The 24,898-nt window shown below is 48.4% G+C and overlaps 1 protein-coding gene across 1 annotated transcript; it reads right to left on the bottom strand.

Annotated features, from left to right (window-relative positions):
* EDEM1 (ER degradation enhancing alpha-mannosidase like protein 1) lies at positions 1-24,898 on the bottom strand. The gene is made up of 12 exons (XM_031470777.2): positions 24,182-24,898; positions 18,842-18,914; positions 15,817-15,920; positions 14,425-14,596; positions 13,229-13,412; positions 11,678-11,852; positions 10,277-10,397; positions 9,642-9,812; positions 7,775-7,848; positions 6,808-6,904; positions 4,597-4,800; positions 1-3,882 (listed from the first exon to the last, which is right to left on the bottom strand). Exons 1-12 carry the CDS (start codon positions 24,688-24,690, stop codon positions 3,793-3,795), a joined length of 1,974 nt encoding a protein of 657 aa, XP_031326637.2. The 5' UTR covers positions 24,691-24,898; the 3' UTR covers positions 1-3,792.

Consider the following 24,898-nt stretch of genomic DNA (forward strand, 5'->3'; position numbering starts at 1 on the left):
AAAAAAAAAGAATCTTTTAATAAAAATTACTCATAAAAATCAGAATAAATTTCAAAAAGCAAGATACTTCTTAGTACATTTATAAAAGAACATTTGGTCCTTTTACAAAAAGCTCCCTTTTAATTTAAATACATTTCTTATTTACAGATTAAACATAAAATATCATCTATACTTGCAAAGCATATTGCACATGACAGAGAGAAGCACTTGTAAATTTCAATAGGTTTTCCCAGAGTTTTCAACTCTAGATTTTTTTTCTTTGTAAAAACAGATTTATCTTTCTTGTGCATAATAAATAAAAATGTAGCCTGTGTTTTGCTATTTAAAACTAAAACAAAATACCTTTAAAAATATTATTTCTCTGCCTTTCAGGAAGAGGGAAGGGGGGGTATTAGATCAGGAAGGTCCACAGGTACTTTACATTTTCGCCAGATTCACAACCAAATTCAAGTGGAAACATAACCCTGAGCCCTGTAACACCTGGGGACACACAGCCCAGCAGCCCCACCTCCTCACTCTCACAAGGTCCCTGCCCTGCAGGGAAGAGGCACTAAAGGAGGAGCTGGATGTCTGGGAATGGAAAAGGAAAGAGAGATCAAGATTTTTTTTTTTCCCTAAGGTCCCTGCTCAGCTGCTCTGGGGCTAGGGCAATCATCCAGCCCGACCTGTTACACAGCACTGAATTTGAAAACAGCCAAAGAGAATGACCTCTGGAAAAAAGGAATGTCTATAAAATCCGAAGCGAAGGATTACAGTTTGCAATCATTCAGTAAACTGAGCTAAGAAAATAGCTAAGTGGGGTCTTTTTCTTTGGTGGGGGGCAGAGGGGAAGGAAAGGGGCTTATCAAGCTGAGACCCCCAGACTGCACAACCACGCTTACCTGCCAGGGAGCTACGGGCTATTTTCACCTGCAAAGGCACCGACCTGGCACAAAATACACAGAAGACCGTGTGCACGCCCCGTGACCCAGGACAGCCTCAGAACCCAGCGGTTCAGGTGCCCAGAGCAAGTTGTGGCAGATTTGAAAGTTCTGAAGGAAAGATGTGAAAAATGGAAGCTGGTTTTTCACAAAGGCCAGCACAACCAGAGAGCTCGCCAACACGCCCTCTGCCACCTACACCTCTGGGAAATGGAGTTCCTCAGTCACACCATCTCAGCTAGCGAAGCCTGCCCTGTAATGGTTTAGAACCTTGTGGCAGGAGATTTAGACTCTACCAAGCCTAACTATAAACTAGCTTTCCACGAAGGTTTTGCAAAACCATTTTCATTGTGTCAACCAAAGCAGAGGCTAGACACTAGATACACGTGGGGATGCGAGGATGGTGCAGGCTCACAGCTGTTCCAAAGGACGACACTGTTCAGAACCAGGGTGTTCCCAGGGCAAATCACTGAGCAAGGGCACCGCCCCAACACTCCTCTCCTCTGCCCTCCCCTCCCTGATATCTCACAACAAAGAACAGAAGGAACAGACAACACTCTGCAGAATACATTATAGTTGTTGACTTTCTGATCTTCAAAAAGGAAGCCAGTTTTTAATGTGGCTCAAAGAACCTTCTCTTTGACTAGCACAAGATAGCATTCTGGCACCTAGTTGCACAAATCACTGATTACAAAGCATCCAACTCTAGACCGGGTGGTCTGGAAGCTCAACCACCAGGATTAAGTGAGCCGCTCACCTTGGGACTCACAACTGGTACAAGTCCAGTGCCTGGAAGTTGAGGCTCTGGGACTTGATACAGAACACGTCTCACCTCAGCCTGTGCCCGAGGGGCCTCTGCAGCACTCAGGCCCGGATCCCTGTTCCAGAGTGTGTGGGGGATGGGGCGCCCGAGCCCAGAGGGGAGGGGATGTTGGAGTGTGAGCGGGAAACTGAGGCAGGGAACGAAGAAAGAAAAACAGATGCACGGAGGGCCCGCTTTCTTCCCTGAGGTGCCCCACTCTCCCAAATGGCTCACTTCCATACAGTCCCACCTCAGAGAAAAGATACAGGGCACTCGCACGTGTGTGTGTGTGTGTGTGTGTGTGTGTGTGTGTGTGTGTTTAAAATGGGACCTTTTGGCTTTAGTGAGTCAATGAAAACACTTAAAACATATATAATATTCTCAAAATTCTCTCTTCAGTAGACTAGACAAGGTTGATAAACAGAATGTTTCTGAAATGAAAACATAAAATGGAAGCATTTGATTTTTTTTTAACTTTAAAGCAATTTGCATAGTAAATATTTAAGACAGAAGTGACATTTATTACTGAAAATCCTTTTCCTAAAAACCTCAAAGAAGTAGACTATATTTAAAAATCAATAACACAAATTTTCAAGAAGAAATAAAACTCCTCTTTGATTGAAAACACAATGGCTTACGCAGCACTCCCTTCCTCCTTTCAAAAGACTATAACAAAATCATCTGAAATCTGCCAGTAGCGACGGCAACGCTACAGGTGAAGGTGGGGGTTTTTATTAGACCGCCTGCCCTTTCTACTGAGATTCAGCTCAACCTCTGATGTCACAGGGAAGCCGGGAGAGGGGCTCAAACCCAGCCCTGCCTTCTATGAGCACTCAGTCAAGTTCAAGGAGACAAAGTTCTGTTCTGGCTAAGGAAATAATAACAAGAAAGAAAGGAGTTTTGGCACAACTTCTTCCTTATATATATACTTGCTTAAAATATCAGGTTGAAAGACAAGGACTGGCCAAGAAATTTCCAGAATCTTCCTAATTGATACCCATTCCCACCCCCCTTTCACTGTGGTCCCACTAGGTAGTAATAAAAAACAAGCCTGTTAAAATCATAGCAGCAGCTGTGACATCCAGTGGCCCAAACCAAAATAGTAGAAGGCACTAATCTGAAGCCTATGTTACACAGAGCAACGGCTCAAGGAGACCAGAAAGTCACCTGACATTTCTTTCTCCCTGACTTAGCTAGTTGGCACTAGACAGAGGAAACAAACAAAACAGAATTCTAACCCGAACATGGTCAGAATCGAGAACCCTTGGTTAGTAAATGTAAGACAGCTGGAAGCTCAGACAGTCGTAGGTACTTTTCTCTCCCTAAAAGGCACCTGGTTCTGGAACTATGGGCGTTCCTCAGGGAGGTCCACCAGAACCATAAAGCGGCATCCAGAAGATCCACCTGTTAAGTTCCTGAATCATGGCCTGACAACTGAAGAGAGTGACTGTTACAGTTCCGATACGGCTGTTACTCGTAAGCAAATCGTTTGTAACACTGTGACGATTACCTGTAGCGAAAATGAGTAAGTGGCTGACTGTTCCCCCACTGGATCGACAATCATGGGCGGTGACTGGGAGAGCCTAGCTATCCAGAGAGAGAGAGAGACAGAGACAGAGAGAGAGGATGATGAAACGCAATGAACAGGGAGGTCAGGTGGACCTAGGCCCTTCTGTGAGCCTCTGACGGAGAGGCAGCCACGCTGCTTTTGCGGCGAGGGCCCGCACATGCAACACCCGATGGATCCACAGACGGAAGCTCTGAAGATCCCGCCAGAGACAGCCCAGCCGCAGGGCTTCGTGACATCAGCACAGCGTAAGAAGCCAACTTCCATCTACCTTCTCACTTCAAGCTATATCCTTAAGACAACCTGGGCACTTTATTGAACAGAAGAGAAACACTTAAGTGTGCAAGAACCCACTAGCTGTGGGTGAGGAGCTGGAGAGAATTCCCTACGCCGTCATGGACACCCAGACTCCCATCCTCTCCTGCTTTGGCCCGGGTCTCCGCCAGGCCTGGGTTCCGCTGGATCAGGTCCACTTCAGATGAGGCCACACAGGAGAGCGCAGATCAGATCAAGCCGACCATCTGGTCGATCTGGCGCATGTAGATGCTCTTTAAGGGCAGAGAGTATCTCCTCTCGTCAGGAACGCGATTGCACTTAGGAAAAAGGAGGGACAATTTGAATTTTGAATTAAAAACCCATGTGTTAATTCCTCAGGAGATGGGACTGGATGACCTCATCTGGGGGTAGGTGGCAGGACTCGGAAACTGAGGCTTCTTCCGAGCAGAGCGATGGCATCCACTGTGAGATACTGCGGCCTGACTCGTCACCTGACGCAGTGCCCACGTCCCCCTCCGCACGTCCAAACCACCCTGTTTGATGCAAATCAATACAGCTACCTGGGGCTGCTACGAGAGGCTCCTGGATTTCTGTTCCCTAACCTTCCCCACTGCTTACGGGGATAACGTAGGCATGCGCGTGGAGCCCCGCTCTGAAGGAAGCCGGTGCTTCCTGCATCTCACTAAAGGTCATCATGAGTGATGACCGTCCTTCTTCCCTCTCCAGCTGGTGGGTGATCCTGTGGCTCTTCCGGGTCCACTCTCCATCTTCCTCCACGCCGCCCTGGCCCCAGAGGCTGTGTTCCCGTGACCACTCTCTCCGCTGGCCACTTCAGCCAGGAGTGACAATGGGCCACTGCCCCCACGGTTTCCTTACACCCTGACGGCGCCTACAGACACAGCCTCTCACTGAAAACCGTCTCAAACTGCCCAGCCTGAGTGTGCCGTGACTTTTCCGTCAGGAACCCGGGTGACAACGTGATTGGCAGTCTTTTCCCCACAGGCAAACCACCCCTGGAGAAAGCGACTTACGTTGGAGCTGGAGTTGATGACTCTGAGCTCGTGAGGTTTAGGCCGGTGCTCTGACTTTCCCACTTGGTCCTGCCCTCCCTCTTCTGAAAAGAACTCCTTCCAGGGTGATTCCCGGAGATGCTCATCTACGGATACAATGTGCCCCTCAGTTGTAAACATGTATCTGGTTCCAGATTTGTGTACCGGATTCTCCTCATCGAAGAGCTAGTGGAAAAGAAAAAGAAAAAAACATACAATTGGAACTAACTCACAGGGGTGCGTCCTCCCAGACCACTCAAGGAGAAGAGTCAGCTCGGCTCTCAGGCCCCCCCCCCAGGCTGTGGGGCAGGATAAACCTGTTGCTTAAACTGATGACTGAACTTCCCTGACCCCACCCTGACCTAGAGTTGCAGAAAGCCGGGGGCCAAGACCCAAGCGCCACCAGTCAGTAATAGCCCTGGGTAGACGCCCCACGCGCTCCCGAGAGTTCCAGTGCTGGAGTTCCAGAGCTACCCACCACCTCGCACACACCAGGCCCTAAGCTGTGAAATGCTGGAAGGAAAGGGGCCGAGGGCACCCAAGGCAGCCCTTTTCTTCGACAGAGGACGTGCAGGGGGTGAAGGAGGGGAGGGGACACCGGGAAAGAACACCTAACCCATAGGGACAAACCAGCGTGGGGAGAAGGCAGGGGTTCAGTCAACGACGAAAGAGGCAGAACTCAGAAACAGAACCCTTAGGGGTGGAAGAGACTTCACAACCACCGCAAGTATGTTACAGATGGGGAAAAACTCAGAGCAGCTTGTCTGTGTTTACACAGCTATCGGGAGAAGAGTGTTGGCCCAGGTTCCCCGCCACTACCCCCTCCCCAGACACCCCCGACTCCGCCCCGGACCCTGAGTTCTTCCCCCGGAACACCTGGGGTCTCATTCTTTCACTCCAGAACTTGCCCCGGGAACATCCCAGACAACGGCTGTGGACGGGATGCCCGCAGGCTCTCGGCGGCCGGCCCCAGCCGCCCTGACCGGCACGCGGTGGGGGAGCCCTCGGCACAGCACGGGATCCGGCAGCAGGTCTGCGGCCCCTCACTGGCGAGGCCCCGGGACAGCTGGCGGGCACGCCACCTCTGCTGCCTGCTGTCAGGAGTGACGCCACCAGCCGCATCATCGTAAAGGACTGGACCGGTGCTTCCAAAACCTACCTTCGTACAGAATCATTTGAACCACTAATCAAAACTACAGATTCCTGAGCCTGCTTCTAAAGATCCTGATTCAACGTGGCTATAATCTTGACAGGGTGATTCTGAACCAGCTGCCCCTGGGCTTGGGAACCAATGAACTAGATAAAACAACCTATCACTATTGTTCTTAAGATTTCTTTTTTTTTTGGCGGTGGAAGGTGGGGGGTGGTAATAGGTAATTAGGTAGGTTTTTTTTTTCTTTTAGTGGAGGTCCTGGGGACTGCTTAGCACACACTCTTCCACTGAGCTATATCTTCCCTCTTCTATCACTGCTGATGGCTATCTTTGGCTCTCAGCCCATATCCTGACCCTTTGTACCTTGAGAAAGTATCTGTTTTTGTGTCGCCACACTGGACAGTAAGAGAGGGGAGGACATGGCACTGGGACAGACACCACACGTGCCCGTGGCAGAGCACTGAAGTGGAAATAGCACTGGACAAGGAGTCGGGACCGGGTCTTTGGCCTCGGCTCTGCCTGGAGTCACCCCGAGAACCCAGGCAAGTCACCTCGCTCGGAGATGCCAGTTCTCACGAAGGGAAGAATGAACACTGGCTGGATGATCCCTACAGTTTCTTCCAGGTCCAAAAAGTCAGTCTCTCTCCAGACATGTTAGGACGTGTGTATGGACAGAGAGCCACTGGGCGGCAGGTCTCAGCCAAGGGCACACACGTCAAGGGAAGTGAGAGCCGCAGACACTGCTCTCTGCCTCAGAGAAGCCTTCCAGCCACCACCCTGAGGCGGGGCCTCTGGTAACTCCACAGGACTGGTAATCCTAAATGTGTCTGTTTGTTTACTTGACAACACCTCCTCCACGAGGCTAGAAACCACAGCGGGAGACAGCGACATGCTTTTGCTCTGACAGTGCTGCGTCCCCGGGCCAGCACAACGCCCAGCGCGGAGCAGCGCCCAGTGACGGGTGGTACGTGGGAGGCAGAAGGGGTGTCTGCTTTCAGCGGGACCAAACACTTCTTGGGTTTCCCTTACAGCACACATACCAGATACAAGTATTTACAGGTCTCACTGAGAAAGAAGCTCTCCATCCGGTCCTCTTTGGATTTGTCGATGACGTGATGCAGCGTAGCGTACCCACACCTACAAAACAATCTTCCAGTTAGTCCCACCTCTGCTCCCTCCCACCTGCTCACTGACTGAAGAAGCAGAAGTCGTCTGTTAACAGAATAATCAAGTTACCAAACACCCCATGAAAAACAAACTGTGTAAGGTTTAAGCGCAATCCTTTGTAGCCTACGCTGTCTGCAAGTTCATTAAGAAAGTGGCTTGGCTGCCTAATCATCAGGTTATTTGTAGGGGAAGTGGATGGGGGCTTGGGAGCGGGAGAGAGTGTTTGCTAAAAGCTTAACAGGACACCAAGAAGATGACTGGTAACATCAAAGGGACTGATTTAAATCTTATGTCCCAACACTTGTAGACTGACTTATCATACAGACAGTCTAAAACAGTATTTTGTAAGAAAATACTTATGGTATTACTGCTAGGTGAAAAAAGCAGGTCACAAAATCAAAATACTGAGTTTTTTTCATATATATATACACACATACATTTTATATATATATGTAAAAAAGGAGTGTAAGACTGTATACTTAAATGCTGCTTATGGTTATCTCTGCACGTGGAGATTATGATGGTAACATTCTACCTCTGCATTTCCTATACTCCCTACACTTTTCAGTGTGTAACTTCTCATCTGTATAATAAGGAAAACCATTAGCTTTAAAAGAACTCATACAGTCCGCTGGAACCTTACAGGAATAAAGTTTTTTTTTTAAATTCCCACTATAATGGACAGGTTCCACTACACAAAAAGTAAGCAATTTCCCTACAGAATTAACATTAATGACCTATTCTAGAAATTAAAATGCAAAATAGATAACATTTTCCCAGAACAACACAAAACAAATCAAAAGTGGCCAACAGAAAAAGTAAGGAATTTAGAAAACTAACTTGACTTTTGTGTACTTTTCCAGACTCTGCAGAATGTCCATTCCCACGTGGAGGTAGAAGGGATTCTTGGTTGCCTAGAGAGAACACAAGAGGAAGTGACCCAGCGAGGGCCTGGGAGGCGTGCCGGGTGACCGCAGGCATTTCCCAACGAGGGAGTCACTGGCCAAAGGAAGACACATCGCCAGCTGCCTTCGCCTTGAAGGGGTCACGAGTGTTAGGACTCGGGTGTTCTGTTGGGTCACGTCAAAGCGCACCCCAGTCTGGTGGACTTTAACGGGGCTGAGAAGATCTGCTCCAGGGAAGAGCGAGCTGCTGCCTTTGTCTCTCCTGAGCCCCATCAGGGTCAGAAATGAAACGATGCCTCATGGACAGTCCCAAACCCAGTCTCCCTCTTGCCTCAGAGCTCTCTAGAATATGAGCTGCAGGCACAGGGACAGGGCTTGGCCCCACCCGGCCTGGAGCACGGTGAGGGCGGGCTCGGTAGCAAGCTGCCTCCCCGGGTACAGGAAGCCGCCTCCATGCACTCGCTCTCATCACCCCATCGCCCACGAGCTCAGTCCCTGGGCTGCCTCCTCTTCTGCACATGCTCACAAATCAGATGGTTTCATTAGGGGAAGAAAAACTCTGGGATGATGAGACTTTTACCCCCAAAATAGTTTGAAAGTTGGGGATGAGCTGTAATTCATGCTCAGGGCCAACCTGCAGCAGCGAAAGAAAAACGACCATGAGGTTAGCTGTCTCTGCACTAAGAGAGCGCAGGGAGCGGCTTCAGAAGGCAAGGCTGGAAAGCCAAGGATTTCTCCAGATTCTAAGAAAATAGTCAGCGTGAGGTGGAAGCTCAAATAGCAAAGAAGCAGTGACAGAAATAAAGGGGCATAAACCCAAAGGCAGAACTCAGACAGCACCGGCATGCCGCCCTCGGGGTGTGAGTGGCCTGGCTCTGCGCTGAGTTCAGAGGCAAACCCAGGGGCTCTCTTCCCGCTCCCGAGAGGGTCTCTCTTCACACATGAGGTCAGTGACCAGTTTCATAGGATTTCTCCCTTATCAGAAGCAAATGGCAAGGATTTGGTATAAAAAAAAAAATACTGAATAAACCAAAGTACTGATCCTACTACTGGAGCTCATAACAACGAGACCTCCTGGTGAGAGCTTGCCCACTACACGTGTTCGTTCCAGGTCTACTGAACGGCACGACCGGCCGGCCCCGCGGGCAGTGAGCAGCTCGGGCTGCTGTGTCTGCGAACGGCGGACAGCTCTCGGTGCATGTACACGTATGGTGTGCACACAAGTACGCATATCTGCCTTAACCCATGGAGGAGAAGACTTTCCACAGTCAAAGTGACATTTCCTCTGGCACTCAAGTAATTTCACCAAAGATGAACACTGTATTTTTTTTTTAAGATTAAACAAAAATAGACATTCGGATGAATCCCAGATGATTCCCTTTCCAATTAAGAAAAAGAATTTTTTTTGTCTGAATAATTTACATACACCAGGGTTCCATAGTACAGGAGCACTGAAACGCATCCCAGAAAAGAGTTCTTCGGTCAAATAAATTCGGGAAACAGTGAGTACCAAACCATCCTCCTAAATGGTTTAAAATGTGAAAAACAAGCCGGAAAAACAGGGTATGTTTCAACCTTGCAGAGTGCAGGCTAAACACGCACGTGACCGCTGACACCTTCTCTGCCCTGTGGAACGAGCGCTCGCACTAAACACTAACAAGACCATGGACCGAATGTAAGTCCAACAGAGTTACTGAGAAACAACACAATTCTACACCAGTCAGCAAGTGATCGCGATGAGCCAGCTGCTACAGGACTTTCCGGCATTTCAATCCGAACCACTGTTTAACAACCTCCAGTACCTGGTAGAGGAGATACGTAGACTCCACCAGCTCTGGTCTTAGCGGGTAGAAGAGCACGTCGGGGGCCTGCAGCTGCCAGTTGAACCTCTCAGGGAGGGCCCCATAGCGCTTCCAGATGGCATAGTAGAAGGCATGCAGGCAGATGGCATCCTCCACGTCTCCTATCAGAACCTGAGGAGCAGACGCAGGCCACCAGACTAAGGCACGTCTCAGAGTGGCCGGAGGTGGTAGCAAGGCCCCGGACGCCCCACCTCTACCCACTGGTTACCTGACCTATGCGCGTGGAGACAAAACCCACCCAAAAGCAGCAACCCGGGCAGATGCCCCCTCCCCCCAATCTGGCCATCAATGCCAAATTCACATGAACTGCATGGGACGAGAGGTTAATTGTACTCATGAACAGACAGAGAACTGAGAGACGGGTCATCGGAAAACCACACACCGTTACTTTCCAAGCATGGCTTTGCACTTATGTACTATGGAGTAATTTCCAAACAATGGAGACACATTGTGCTATTAACATCCCAAATCTGAAGGAGTCAGAGAATGTTCTGATATCATAAAAAGGAAAGAAAGAGAAAAAAAAAGCTTTCCAATAATGGCATTTTCTTAGCAAACACTACTGTGTGAAGTACCTGCAGTCCGGGGAAGAAGGCCTGGAGAGAGTCGATCCACGTGTTCATGAGCTGCCCACTGAACATGTTCACATTGACGTAGAGCGGCGGGTCCCCCTCTCCCTCGTTACAGGCTTCCCGGCTGCGGGTCCAGGCAAAGGGGCCAAAGCGGGAGAAACAGAAACAGCTCCAGCCGTGCCCCTGCAGCAGCCCCGGGTGGTTTCACTTAAATGGAATCAACATTAACCTTTTCTCCTAACACGTTCTTTAAACCTTTGGAGAGGGACTGCCTCTACTTGTTGATATGAGACTCTGGCATCAGATGACACCCACCACAGAATAAAAGTTCTAAACTCAGCCGTGGTAACGCATCAGGATTTCATTGCACTTTGCAGAAAGCACTTTGACATTCAGGTTTGAGAATACTTCCATGTAATCTGGCATTTAGCTTGGGTGGGGTGTGACCTGAGTGGGGAAGCCTGGTTATTTCTGCAAAAGAGTCTCTTCTCTAATAAAGCCCTACACCATGGGCCTGGAGGAACACATCAGAGCAAGACGCTCAGGGATCACTACTCAATTTGGTTCAGGGCTTTAAAAAGCCAAAAGGGCTGAACTCCAGCTTGTCTGCCTCCTACTAAAACGCAGCACTTGCACGAGTGGTTCCTACAATAGTCGGGGGGAAATGAGTCCAAGAAAATCCCACCCTGTAGCCAACTCAGTAGCTGTCACCTGCAAGGGCCGTGTAATATACCCAAGTACACAGGGAAGGCCCGGGGAGAGAGAGGCGACATCAGGGGGGAAGCCGCTGCAGCTTCGGAAGGCACCTCTCTTCTTGCCGTCACTTGCTGCTTGTCACCTGTGGCAGCCAGTCTCCAGGTGGCCCCCCATGACCCCTGCCTCCTGACTGCCGCACCCTGGTGGGTCCCCTCCCACATCACGTCAGGCTCGGTCTGTGCAACCAGCAGCGTCCGCAGAAGTGGGGGGGGCATCGTGCTGAGACGAGCGCACGAAAGCACGTGGCTTCCATTCTGCACTTTCTCTTTCTCTCAGATCACTCATTCTGGGGAAGCCGGCTGCCAGGAGCTTTCCTACAAGGAGGCCCATGGGGCAAGGAACTGAGACCTCCAGCCACAGCCAGTGAGGGACTGAAACCTGGAAGGGGTCCCCAGGACCAGCCCAGCTGCTCCAAGCTTCCTGACCCTCAGAAACCGGATGCGATAACATCTGTTGTTTCAAGCCACTGGGCTTCAGGGTAATTGATTTTGCAGCAGCAGATAGCTAACACACCTCTTCACCCCCAAACGACAGGCAACTCGGAGGCAGGAAGAGACCCTGTGAATTTAGGCTGAGAAAAGCATGATCATCTCAGAATGCATTCTCTCTGCTTCACAGGGCAGTAAAAGCGATGCTGGGGAGACATACCCTCTTCTTAAGTAGTTCTGAATACTTTGATATGCAGCATTAAACATTTCTAGGTCTTCTTTTTCTCCGAAGAGAATATAAGATTTCAGGAGGTATTCGTAGAAAGAGTCCAGCCCGGCACCCAAGCCGCTCTGCTTTCCAACCCACCGGCCCGTCTGAATGTTCACGACGTTACCTGTGAAATAAGCAGAGACCGTCAGGGTACCCAGGTAGGGGAGGCTCCCACCTCAGCCCCACTGCCCCTCAGCCCCTTGCAGGAAACAGGGGATGAATGCGTGGCCCTCACTCCTTTATCAGCCCTACCAGGAGCAGGGATGGCCAGGAGAGCTCTCTGCATATACAGTGTTTAACCACTGACACAAAAATGGGGAAAACACTTCATGTAAAGGAAAACAGGTTTGTTATTTTGCTTTTCCAGATTGAAAATGCATTTTTCAAAAGCCAAAAGAGAGTTGTTCATTAGAGAATTATAAATTATATAATTTACATTATTTGTAAAAGAGTAAAAAAAACCCCAATAATCCAAATGTCCAATATTAGAAGAGTTAACAGACTATCACGTAGATTTTAAAGACAGTAACAATGAAAACAAGCTACCAACTTGAAAACACCTGAATGACTTGCCAAATGTAAGGCAAAATAAAAATATTTATATTATCATGTCAGTGCATAACAGCGGCCCATGCCAGGCTGAAAGGGCTCATGGGAAATTTTTGAGTTGACAATTTGGGGTGACACTGGTCAATCATTTGATGATGGGCTGACAATCTGGACAACTTTTTTATCTGTACAGTTGTTAAATACATGAAATTCACAAATAAATTTAAGAACTTCAGGAATAATCAAAAATTACTTCTTGCAATGACACTATAGCTCCAGGACCATCAATCCGGTTCCTTCTCAATGACAAGAAGAAAATACTTCTCAACATAAGACAAACAGTTACAGGAGGCAACAACCTATCACAAATTGTATCTTGAGTTAGCAAAATACTGATAATTACTGAAGATAAATGATGAATGCACAGGGGTTCATTATTCGTTACACTTTCTCCTACTTCTATGTGTTTGAAATTTTCCGTAATAATTTTTTAATAACATCTTGGCCAAAATTCCCACCTAATACAGGTATAACCAGAGCTTTGAACCTACCACCACGGGCCAAAATTTTTTAGGAGAAAGCCACTCTACCAGTAACTCTAAATTCCTATGATGTGAACCTCACACTGAAGCAGTACAGCCTGCCTCTTAGGCAGCTTTTCATAGCATTCTCATTAACAATGATTTTCAAGTGGAAAATGCCAAGGGATTCAAATCAGAAGGGAGCCGCAAACAGCAAAAACATCATGCTGCCCCATCGAACCTTACAGCCTCACTCTAAGCAAAAAGGCACAAAGAAATTAGACACAGCAGATGCTGAGGGCCTTTCTCTCTGAGTTGTTAATTTTCAGAGTCAACGGTACAAGAAAGAGGGGTGGAGAGGAGGGAGGGCCCCAGAGAAGAGGAAGGGGGCGATGGATGCAGTCCCAAGGGCCTGACAGGTGCCCCACACCTAACAGTCCTGTGTCGTTGCTCCGCAGGTTCCAAAGAGCTTTCACTGCTCGCCTGGCCACCCACTCAAACGTAGAATCCCCCAGCAGTCGGCTCAGAATCCCAAATTCCACCAGGAGGGAGCCAGCTCCAGCCGTGCACGTCTCATTATTGCTGTCGGGAGGAACGCCTGTCTTTAGATTCACCTGGGGACAGGAAGAGACAAAGGCTCTGTGGCAAAACTCAAGGCCCCCGCAGGGCTGGAAGGGTGGGCCGCAGCCACCGCACTCCACTAATGAGCCAAGCTCGCTGTGGCCTGAGTCACCGCCTCCCCCCCTTTACATCTGAGAGGAATGCGGGTTAAGTTTAAAAGACACAAACAAGACAACAACAACACCAGAGCCCAGTGTTATTAATACGAGCGAGTCCTGGGGGAATCATGGCAATGCTATGTGCTAATCCACCTCTTCCCAGCAGGTTTTCTTCGTGGTTACCCAGCACCAGGCTGGGCACCAGGACACAGGTAAGCTGCGGAATCAGCTGGACATGCTAAGTGAGCCACTGTGAACGCATTCCTGCTCTCAGCGAACACACACAGGACTCAGACTGGGAGGCAAAGGGCACACGGCGAGAACATGACCACCTCCTTCATCCTGGAGGCTGTGTGGTCTGGTTCCACTGGTTACCTAGAGCCTGACTCAGTTCCCAGAGGAGTTCTGGCCTCAGCACATCAGATGCCACAAAGATAGGCTCTCATACCGGACCCTACATGTGAACCAGCAGCTAACTTGCTGGCCTGTGCAGGCTTTACATGAAAGATCTACGTGAAACGTTCAAAGGAGTCGCTGAGCCCCCACAGGGCACAGGTGGAGTCCCTGGGGAGATGGACCCAGGTCAGAAACAAAGACAAGTTCCCCACTGTTTCGTAGCAGGGGATACAAATCCCACACGCCAGTGGACTTAAGAACACTGAGCACAGGAACACAACCTTCTCAAGGGGAGGGAATACGTCACATATGTCACTGGATGCCTGGCACACAGTAGGTGCTCAGTAAACGCTGAATGCATTAAAAACTCTTTACATCCTATTTAGGGCCAAATTCTCACAAGGACATGGCTTTCCTCTTCCACATCAGCCCCACTCCTCCCTGCAAATAAATTCATCAGCAAAGAGTTTTAACTCAGCAAGGTGGCGAGCCATCAGCACGGTCTACCTACCCGAGGGTAGGGGATCCCGGTCTTGGTGTTTTCAAAGGCAGGGAGGAGCCGCACGGCCAGGTCATGAGCCATGTGCAACAGCTCATTATCATAATCCTTAATCGTCATGTCACCAAAGGGCTGCTTGGAGTCAGTAATTATTCTGTGGGCAGAAAGAAGGCTTCCCAGGACCCTAATGACAGGAAGAACAAAAAAGTAATAAAATCATGCCAGTTGGAAATGTGCACAATCCAGCTCAGAATGACAGAACCATTCTGAACAGAGCGGAAAAAGGCTTCAGTTCCTTATGGACTTGGAACTGCCTGAAATCAGAGGAACTGGACTTCATGACCCCCTGAAGTCCTTTCCAGCCCTAATGGTAAATGATCAATTCTTAACTAACCACATTACTGAAAGGGAGACAGCAAACCACTCATCCGAGGCTCCTGGGAATAATCCCACTTCAATATAACTATGCCTGGTGATCTGCATCATCTCATCACAGGGGAGGACCCTGATCACTCTCAGAATAAGTGTCACCCTTCAGCATTAACAAACTACTCTTGATTTCTCTCGCTTGGGGAAAAAACGTAGCCATATGAGAAACAGAAAGGGGCAAGACAGCAAATATTGACCAACTTTTGTAATTCTGGTGGCCGAGCAACGTGAAGCTCTCCAACTTCTGGTCAAGAGTCGAGGTGAGGAAGAGGAGGAGACGGGGAGAAAATGGCCCACTCAGAGGGAGGGGCCGCCAGCTTAGACCTCCCTTCCCCAGCAGTCATGAATCCACGTCCCACTCCGGTGATGTGGAGTGGACTGTGACATTTTTCAGAACAAATGCTTTCCTAACTTCAATTTCAAATAAATGTTCCATCTGGAATGTTATGCAGTAATACAGTTTTCAGAAAGTTTAAATGGAATAGGAAAATAGTCACGATATATTAAACTAAGAAGGCAAGATATAAAACACGGGCCCAGTACACTGGGGCGGGGGAGAGCAAGAAAGACACACATGGCGCAGACAGACCCAAATGGTCCGCAGGGGTCTCATGTCGGGGGGTGGGGGTGGGGTGCGGGGGTGAGATGGGAAACCAATGTCATCAGAAACACGCAGGGGTTTTCCCAGGACAGAGTGAAGGAAATGAGACTAGACACAAAGAGAAATCATGAAAAATTCCTTTAAAGGGACTCACTCTTAAACCTTCATTAAAGCCTAAGTGTGTCTTTCTATTCAGTCCCAAATGTAATTGCTTTGAAATGTCAATTGTTTCAGTTTTCACAAATCCAAAAGCAGATGAAAAGGGGACACCAGGCCAGCAGGTCTGCACCTTGTGGCTGGTGGCCCCTCGCAAGAATTTTCCCCCTTACGCACACACAGAAGCAGCCTTCAATCCGTTCTATGGACTATTTTACCTTATTGTGGCCTCAAACACTTGGACGGTGGAATCTTTGTCAAATGAAACTGTGTCAATCACTAACTTGACGGCTTTCTGGAACTCGGACGAATTTCCCATTATCTTTAAAAAGAGGAACAGAAACCATTACAACAGCCTGAAATGAAACTGAAGGAGATGATGTCAGGAGACGGGCCACTTCATTTAAACGTCTGTGCGCCTGGTTTCCTACTCGTGGGAGCAGAACCACTCAAGGTACAAAAGCAGTTGTCCCAGGATATTTTCTGGGACAGACGGCAAGCCCATTTCCACCAACTCAAGAATCCTACCTCTGAATGGCAAAACTGTGACAGTCACTCCTCATAAAATCACGAGCAATGAGCACCCTCGGTGACCCACTCCTCTCTCCCCCAAACTTCAGACTGACATTTAGCATGCAGGACATATGGTGCCTGCAGTTCCTGAAATGGGGAAAAAATAAATCCAAAAACTGAAGAAACAGAAAACATAACTTTCCCTCTGCTCCTCAAATAATTCGACAGCTGGGGTGCTTGGCTCCCGGGAAACTGCAACATCTGGGTCACTGACTTGTTGCTTGTTATCCAGACGTCTGAACGCTCTGAGAAAGAGTGGTATTATCTTTTGGAGCAGAGCGTAAAGCCAGTGACATGCAATTCAAACAAAACATACACATAACCAGCTCTCCATCCTTTTTAAAAAGTGATTGAGAATTAGGATTCCTATTCTGGGTGTGTGGATATGGCATTATTCCAAGCTTCCCTCTCTTACATGAAGTGCCAAATGGGCATACAATTTTACAGATGAACTTGAATTGAAATGCTTTCATGCTGTTCAAAATTTTAGAACAATCCTGAGACCAAAATGACATCATAAGGACATACGCAGAAAAACAAGGAAGAACAAGTAACTTCATTCAGACACTACTTCCAGTATGTCTTATTTCCTAGTATGTATTGGTCTAGCGCATCTGTTTTCCTTCCCTGCCCCGCCCCTCACTGTTATTCTGCTGTAACACGCAGGGCAAGTACAGACATTTCTTTTCTGGCTTTCAGTTCTTTCTTTTTAAAGGATTATGCAATCATGCTGCAAGTTGCATCAAATGGTGGAGGGATTGCTAGAGACGGATGGTTTCCAAAGTACATCTGTTACAGTTCGTTTAAAATGTTAGCAAAAGGAAAGGAAAACCTCAACAGAAGTAACACCTGAAAAATAAGCCTGAAGTGTGCGTTAAAGACCGGATATTCTACAATGAAAACCACAGAGGCTGGCTTGTTTCCTTACAGATGTTCAGCAGCAGCAATATCTGTGAGCAGCTGCAGATGCTGACATGATCTCAGATCACGCAGAGGGTGGCGAAGGAAGCCGACGACTCTCGATTACGTGTTGTAACTTACCATTTGAGCCACAGAACAGAGTAACAGAGTAACAAGGCTATGAATTCATTCATTCGGCATCAAGAAAAGCTGGACTGGACATTGGGGTTAAATAGGTTTCTTCACTAGAGGCCTTCTCAGAGTCTTTAAAATGCTGGTGGGCACTGCAGCTCTCCAACAGAGGGACAGACTTAGAGAATTTTTCAAGTTCATTTGAGGACGGAATTCTTTCAGGGAGCATACCCTAAGAATCTGGACTGGGGGATGCCAGGTTGGTAGAAATGCATTTTCTTAACACATATTTGCACTCCTACTATGTTTCAGACACCAGTAGGTGTGGAGAGAGTGAGCTGAGTAATAGAGATGATGTCTCTGTACTTAATGCGCATGGCAGGGGGATAGAAAGACACAATGAGGCAAAAAGCGAGAGCTCGGGGAGAAAAGGTGGGCTTTCGTAAGCCATATATGAGTCTTGGGACTTTTTTTGAAGCAGGACTTGCAGGCTGAGTCTGCCTCTGGGATAATTCAACAAGTTAACTCTAATGAGGATGAACATACTTGTCCGGGCACAGTTAGATGAGTGATGGCAGGGGGCTGAGATGGAGCGGCAACAACTTCAGAAGGAGATATTGGGCGACTCAATGGCTCCGCAGCTTCAGCCTGGCAGAGTGAAACCCCGGGTTTCCCAACAGACCGTGAGCCTAGGAGGATGGAGCACGACCTCTCAAGCTCTGCCCCAGTTCCCGTAATTCTACAAGTAGCAAGATTCTGGCCAGCTGTAATGCAAACTTAGCGAGCATTACCCAACTCCTGACAGCTTTAAACTCTTTCTAAGTTCAAATGCAGGATCCAGAATCGACCACAGTAAGAATTTTCCAATGGTAAAGGCTTGCTGGACAACTAAGTGGAGCAAAGAGGTAGTAAAATCATGTTTACATGGGAAATTTGTGAACGCTAGGATGAAATACAGTCCCCTGCTGTGTTCTGCAGCAGAAGGTGGTGATGCAGGCGCAGCGCACAAAGATAGTAAGTACCGGGCCGCGGTGCCGTCTGCAAGGCTGTGCAAAGGCCTCCAGTTCCCTCAAGGGAAACCAAGGGATGAGGAGGTGCAGGCAGCCCCCGAGCTGGGAGCCCAAGCCCACAGGGGATAGTGTCCTCAAAACAGGGAAAGCAAACTAAAGTGGCGTGTTTAGAGAGAAAGTCTCTGCACAGGGGCTGGGGCCAGGGCTGAGACTCACTCTTGGGGAGCCAGGAGCTGGGTAGCATTTCAGGGGATCCTGTCCCCTGAAGATCTTGAGATCCCGAGATCTCGTCTTTGACTTCTGAAATCGTAACTCCAGTAATTGTAAACTGGTTCCTTCAAGGAACAAAAGAGTGGGAAACTGGGAGAAAAAGTTTTCCCCAAAACAATCCTACTTTCTTCTCCATTTTTTTTAAGGGTAATCACCTCCCCCTCATCTAACCTTCAGTGCTTTTCTTGCTCTCAGCATTAAGCTCATTAAAATAAACAACAGCAATCAGAGCTATGAATACAGTTTGAGTACCAGGTTTCCTGGAATTCTCATCCCTGAGGGAAATGAAGGGTAATTAACTCCAAAATATCTTATCTTAATTAGTTAAAAAAAATTAATAATAAGGCTGAACACTTACTGCAAGTGTATCCAACGCATCAACAAGAGTCAATGAGTAATTCCCTAGGACATCATTGATGTTCAGATTTGAACTGAAAAAGAAATAAAATCTGAATTAAACAAAGGTACTTTAAAAGAGAAAGAAGACAATAAAACTAAACACTCATCAGAAACTAAAATTGCTGGAAACTGTTATTTACTCAGGGACTGCTGTGGGTGGATCAGGACGGCAATGGTCCTTCTACCGCACAGGTGACAGTTTCTATAGTGTCACAGAACAGCAGAGACACACACACTTACACCGTGGTGGAAAGAGCACGGAACAGAACGTCAGAAGACGGGGAACAAGAGTTGTTGCCCTCTCTGAGATACAGTTTTATCATTGCAAATGATCTCTCAGTCCAGCTTCAAAAAGCTCTGATTTGGAAATCATCAGGAATGAAAAAGGAGAGGTCTTGTCATATGACCTGCAAATAAGACTTTAATACAGAAATCAGAGACTCCAGCAGATTACACACAGAAAGAAGCAAATAAAGATCTCACTTTCAGTCTCAGTATCACTCATCTGTCCATTGTCTGGGGGAACAGATCAACTTCTTTATAACATTTCTTCACTAATCTCTCCCCCAGAGAACTCCCACTACCTTCATCAATTCTCAGGAGGAGATGGCTTGTACCACGCACCAAAGCAGGACTGCTCCTAACAGGAACTGCATTAATGTTTCTGCCACACACCCCCTACCCATAATCAACACCAATTTCCCATTTTGAAACAATCCCAAGACACGAACCTCAGGACTGCAATGAGGGCCAATGACAGTTCTTTATAACATTAGGAACGACAAAGATGACACTAACACGGCTGGGAAAGGCAGGGATGGAGAAGCCGTGACAGAAATACAGTACAGCGTGACAGGTTCTAGGCAGCTCGGTTCTATCCCATCCCATTCCCACAGATCCAGAAAGCAACTGCAGGGGCTTGAAAAGATTTCAAAGATGAGAAATGAAAAAGATGCAAGTAAGGAAAGAAAGAGGATAACCGTTTAGAGATTACGTTTAATGAAAGACCACAGTGACAGAGCCCTAGTTTAATCTTCAGCAATGGACTTGCCAATATTATGATGTCTTCCCTCAAACCCCAGGACCACTTCACATACTCCCTGGGTCTCTCTGCTGGGCCCTGCCACCCTTCCCTGTGGGCGGCCTCTCCCGTGTTCTTCACGTCTTGCTCTGCTCTCTGAAAGGCCTCCTAGGCGCTCAGGCGGGGGAAATGGGCCCTACGTGAAGCAGGCATAAACAGCTCCAACGTTTCACTCCTGACTTTACCCGAGCCTTTGCTGTATGCTGGTTATGCCACTTAAACGAGGACAAAGAATGTATAGCAAAACTTTAGATTCATTGTTTGGAACAAGCTGTGCAGAGGGGCTGTATAGGAACCAGGGCTATCTGGTCTCCCACAAGCCAGGAAGCCAGCGCAGCACACAGCTGCAAGCCTGTACCTGCTTCTTCTTGGCATCGACTCTCCCTAAACACATTTATACGATTGCAGAAGGTCCTCTAAAGGTAAGAGCTGTGGGTTAAAATAAGCACTTCAAGGGTAGTGCCAGCCAGAGAGGAGAGGAGGAGTGTTGAGAGTTGCAGGAGAGCGTCAAAGCAGACCGGGAGATCCTCGTGCGCAATTCGGCCAACTCAGGAACCTTCTGCTGGGCTTACGTATTTACCTCCACCTGCACTGGCCCCTGGAAGGGGTGACTAATGTGGGTCACTGCCCTCCTTCCTATGTTTTATTGTGCTTTTCCTTTGGGGCTACAATTAAAATGGATCCGGTTTTAAAATACTTCTCAACAGAATGTCCAAGCAGTTACTAACAATGAACAATTACAAGAGATGCCGCAGGAAAAAGCGTATCTGTAATAACTGTCGTGGTTCCTTCTCTTCACTCGGTCAGACAGAGCCACTCAAGATTTAAGGTGTTTGTGAAAACACTTTTAATTCTTTGCTACCAGATAATTGTTATATACTCTTTCAAAAATATGCCAAAATAGAAAAAAGAAAAATGGGGAGGGGAAGGAAGGAAAAAGTAGACTCCATAAAACCCTCTTGGCCTGATGGCCCCAAATTATGCAGGTGAGACTGGATTTGCCCGCGTAGATCTCCTTGATCCATGGCCAGACTGACCTGAGGATTCTTATCACTCCAAAACAGAGAAGGTGGAGACATCTACGGTCTTGATGGAAAATTTTTGATTATGCAGCAAACATAATGCTAATAAGACATGTTCAAAATTAAATGTATGTGTGAAAAAAAAATCCCACATATACTTAACCTGTAACAGCTGCTCAGAAATCTACCTGGTACTGTATAGGCACAGAGGTAACACAAGAAACAGTCCTTGTGTTCAAGGGATTGATAATCTGGGGAGACAAGACAAAGCAAAGGAAGGTGAACACACAGCAGTACCCAATTCGCACACGATGTTAAAATGTGGAACAGCAGCTCCAAGGAAAGGAACCAAAAGGAGAACCGAGGAAATCAAAGACAATCATCTTCAAACAGTTCAATGGCGTCATGGAAAAAGACCTGCGCCTGACTCTGAAGGAGGCCAGGGTTTCAGAAAGAAAGGGGAGGACGGAGGAGGCCACCTTCAACTAGGCGTGCCTAGGAATGAGTCCATTTAGGGGCCAGTACCTGTTTGATCTGTTAATTTGAGATTTGCTTTTTTTGTTTGAATAGCAGCGTGGCTAAGGAGAAAGCAAAGAAGGGTCATGTGCCCAAGGCCTGAACGAACATTATTATTCACGAGATTGCAAAATTTTAATAACCAAATTGACTTGGAGAAACTTTTGAATTTGGATCCTCCAGCCCAAACTGGGGATGTGAGAGGAACTGACTTTGCACAGTGACCCGTAGCTGGACAGAAAGACCTACTATTTTTAAAAAGGGTTCAGGTTTTATTTACTTCATGTAAATACTCCTCACTCTACCTCCAGTCAAACAAAGCAGGCAAGGTAAGCCTCAAGTAAATGTGACTAAAAAGAAAGACACATATGTTTAGCATTCCTATTTTGTTCCTGTACTTTCTACATAATATTCTAACAGCTACCCTACTTTTTAAAATAAATCATTAGAATACACTTGACAGCAATTTTGAGGATACATTTGGTTAAAATAAATACCTGCAAGATTTTTATTGCCAGTTATTATTTCGGGGATGTAAATGTGCCCTATTGTTTCAGAGCCACAGTAACAAAGCTCTGGTTCTAAACTTTCCTTGAAAATACTAAAGTCTGAGAGGAGTTATGTTAAAGGAAAAGGCTGAAGAAAAATAAACCATTCCACGCTTTTTAAGTGGCCAGTGTGAGGGTATGCTCAGGGCCACCAAAATCTCAGAGCTCCTTCACCTCCTCAAAGACACCAAGGTTTACCCACCAGAAGGTTTACTCTTACCCTCTGGGCACAGCCCTTCCCAAATGGCATCCCCTCAATGTTTCTAACGCCATCTTTCCAACAGCAACAGATCTGTCCCAAAGCAACCTGACCTCAGCTTACCCAGACTGTCAGTGAACAGTCAAACCAAACCACTCACCAGCAGACGTCATTCTGAAGCAAAGGCCTGTGCCGCCAGGAACGACTATGGGGACTAGCAAGCTAACCAAGGCCACCTCACCCTTCTGGAGAGGGGCTCCAATTTTCCAGAGGGTTCTTAAGGTTCATTAGGGAAAGCCTTAAAATGCCAACTCACTCTCCAGACCATCGTGAGTGTTACCACAAGTCTTATTAAGCTGTTTTTCTTAGGTCTACACCATCAAAGGAAATCTGAGAAAAAGTTGGTGAGGGAGAAGAAAGAAGGGCACTTACTCAAAGTGTTCCCTCCCTTCTTGAAATACCATGACCATGGGTGAGGAAACACAATTAAGATCCAAAATATGTACACACATTTTGATTTCAACTATGTTAAGAATGTGGAGGCATATGGGCAGGAGCTGGCAAGAAAGATAAAATAAAAATAACTGGTGGGATTTCAGGCTTTTTTAAAAAAAATTTTAATGTTTTTTTCCTCAAAAGATTGAGTTCAAAAGAAAACATATGGGTATAAAGTCTGGTATAGTTAAACTAGTTAAGTGAAACAATTCAATTTCCTACAATCTGGAAAGGCCCAGTAATTCTTTTCAAAATTTAATAAAAATTCTCCCCCGAAAAAATTTGAGACAGAAAATACATTAATATGTATAAAGCCTGATACAGAGAAACAAGAAAAATAACTCATCGGTTTCCTACGATTTTAGGAAGGCCCAGTCCTTTTAAGTTAACCTGGGATGTGCCTGTTGCTTCACTAAAAATCATGCTTCCCAACTGCAATTTAAGACGTGAACTGGTGGATTATCGGACCATTTTTAAAACTCTTCAGCCCCTTTGGTGTACGGGCTTCCTTTTTAGAACCTAGGGACTGGACTTTGCTGCTCTTCACCAGGTGGAGGAAAATGCAGGCATCGTGGCAGCTCAGTTCCTCCACTCCCACCTGAGAGGAGAGACCCAGAGGAAGGGAGTCACCTATCCAGCCTAACAGGGTCCCTGTCAAAGCACACCGACCGGCTCCCTCCAGCTAGGAGGTCCTTAGCTGGGTATGCTGTCCTCTTGGACTCTGATGTCAACAACAGTGACCCTTGAAGCTCACCTTCTGCAAACAAGGCTGGTGGAAGGGGACTGGCTGATCTTCTCTGACAGCCCTGCCGCCAGAGTCGAGGAATTTATGGGACAGGCCCTTCAGGGCAAGGAGTCTCATCCGGGTTCTCAGGGCCCCACGTCTGGGCCAGACAGCCTTCCTCAAACCTAACCACCCTCAGCCTAGGAAGCAGCCTCTGTTAAGAAGGATAAAGGTGTAGCCCTAGCTCTGCCTCAGACTCACTGGACGGCTCGAGAAGTCCCGTCCCGGGATCAACTCCTGAATTTTTTTACCTGTATATAGAAAAGTTGGAAGTTGGCTAGCTAAGGGGAGATACGGGCTTGCTTTGAGCTGCGTTTACAAGGGATATCATTTTGATTTTATGTTTATCTGGAGAAAGGGCTGGAGATAGGAGTCGAAGGCCCCCTAAGCCACCCTCGGTACTGCCACTGTCCCCTCTGGTCTCTGGGTCTCAGTTCCCTCATCTGTGAAAGAGATGCGCTGACAGCTGTCCACTATTCTGAGATTCCGGGAGAATCCAAACAGAGGACAGCCACCGGCCCCTCCACGCACCCCCAGGCCCAGCAGACCTCAAAGGGCCGGCAGAGGCCCCCAGGACCCCAAGCGCCCTGGCAGCCCTGGGGCTGGGGGGCGCAGAGGATAGAAGGAAGCGCGCGGGGCGCGCGGGCTACTCACGGGTCCCCGCGGTCGGGCCCTCGGCCGCGGCAGTGGATGGGGTTGAGCTCGTCCTCGGGGAAGGCGTGCGCCATGTAGTTGTCGTAGCCGAAGACGAACATGCCCCGCGCCAGGTCGCGCATCTGGGCGCGTAGCTTCGGCGGGAAGGCGCCGCTGTAGCGCTTCTCGTACTCGTCCGGGCCGCGGCCCCGGCCGCCCAGCACGTAGCCCCAGTGGGCCGGGCCGCATACGCCCGGCCCGGGCCGCCGCGGAGCCCGTCGCCGCCCCGCCGCCGCCCCGGGGACGGGCGGCTGCATCCACGACGGCCCCGACGGCCCCCCGGACCGGCCCGCAGGGCCCGAGGCGGGAGACGCCGAGCCGTCGAGGCCCCTCAGGCGCTGGAAGCCGAAGCTGAGCGGGAAGCGCTGGTAGAAGCCCATGCTGGGCCCCAGCCCGAAGACGAGCCACAGCACCCCGTGGAGGCCAAGCCGGAGGAGCACCAGCCCCAGGACGAGCGCTCGCCATTGCATGGTCGCGCGGGCGCCGCGGGCATTATTTTAAAGCGCGGGGGGCCTTCCCCGCCGACCACCGCACCCACGTCCGCCCCGTAGCCCCGCTCACTTTCCCTTTAAGGAACTCCCTCGTGACGCACCAGGAACTGGCCCATTGTCCCCCACCCACGGCACCTCGGGCCCGGCCAGCCAGGCCCCACGTTCGCCCGCCCAAGTTGCCGGGATT

Source organism: Camelus dromedarius, chromosome 17, assembly GCF_036321535.1.
Source record: "Camelus dromedarius isolate mCamDro1 chromosome 17, mCamDro1.pat, whole genome shotgun sequence".
Taxonomy (NCBI): domain Eukaryota; kingdom Metazoa; phylum Chordata; class Mammalia; order Artiodactyla; family Camelidae; genus Camelus; species Camelus dromedarius.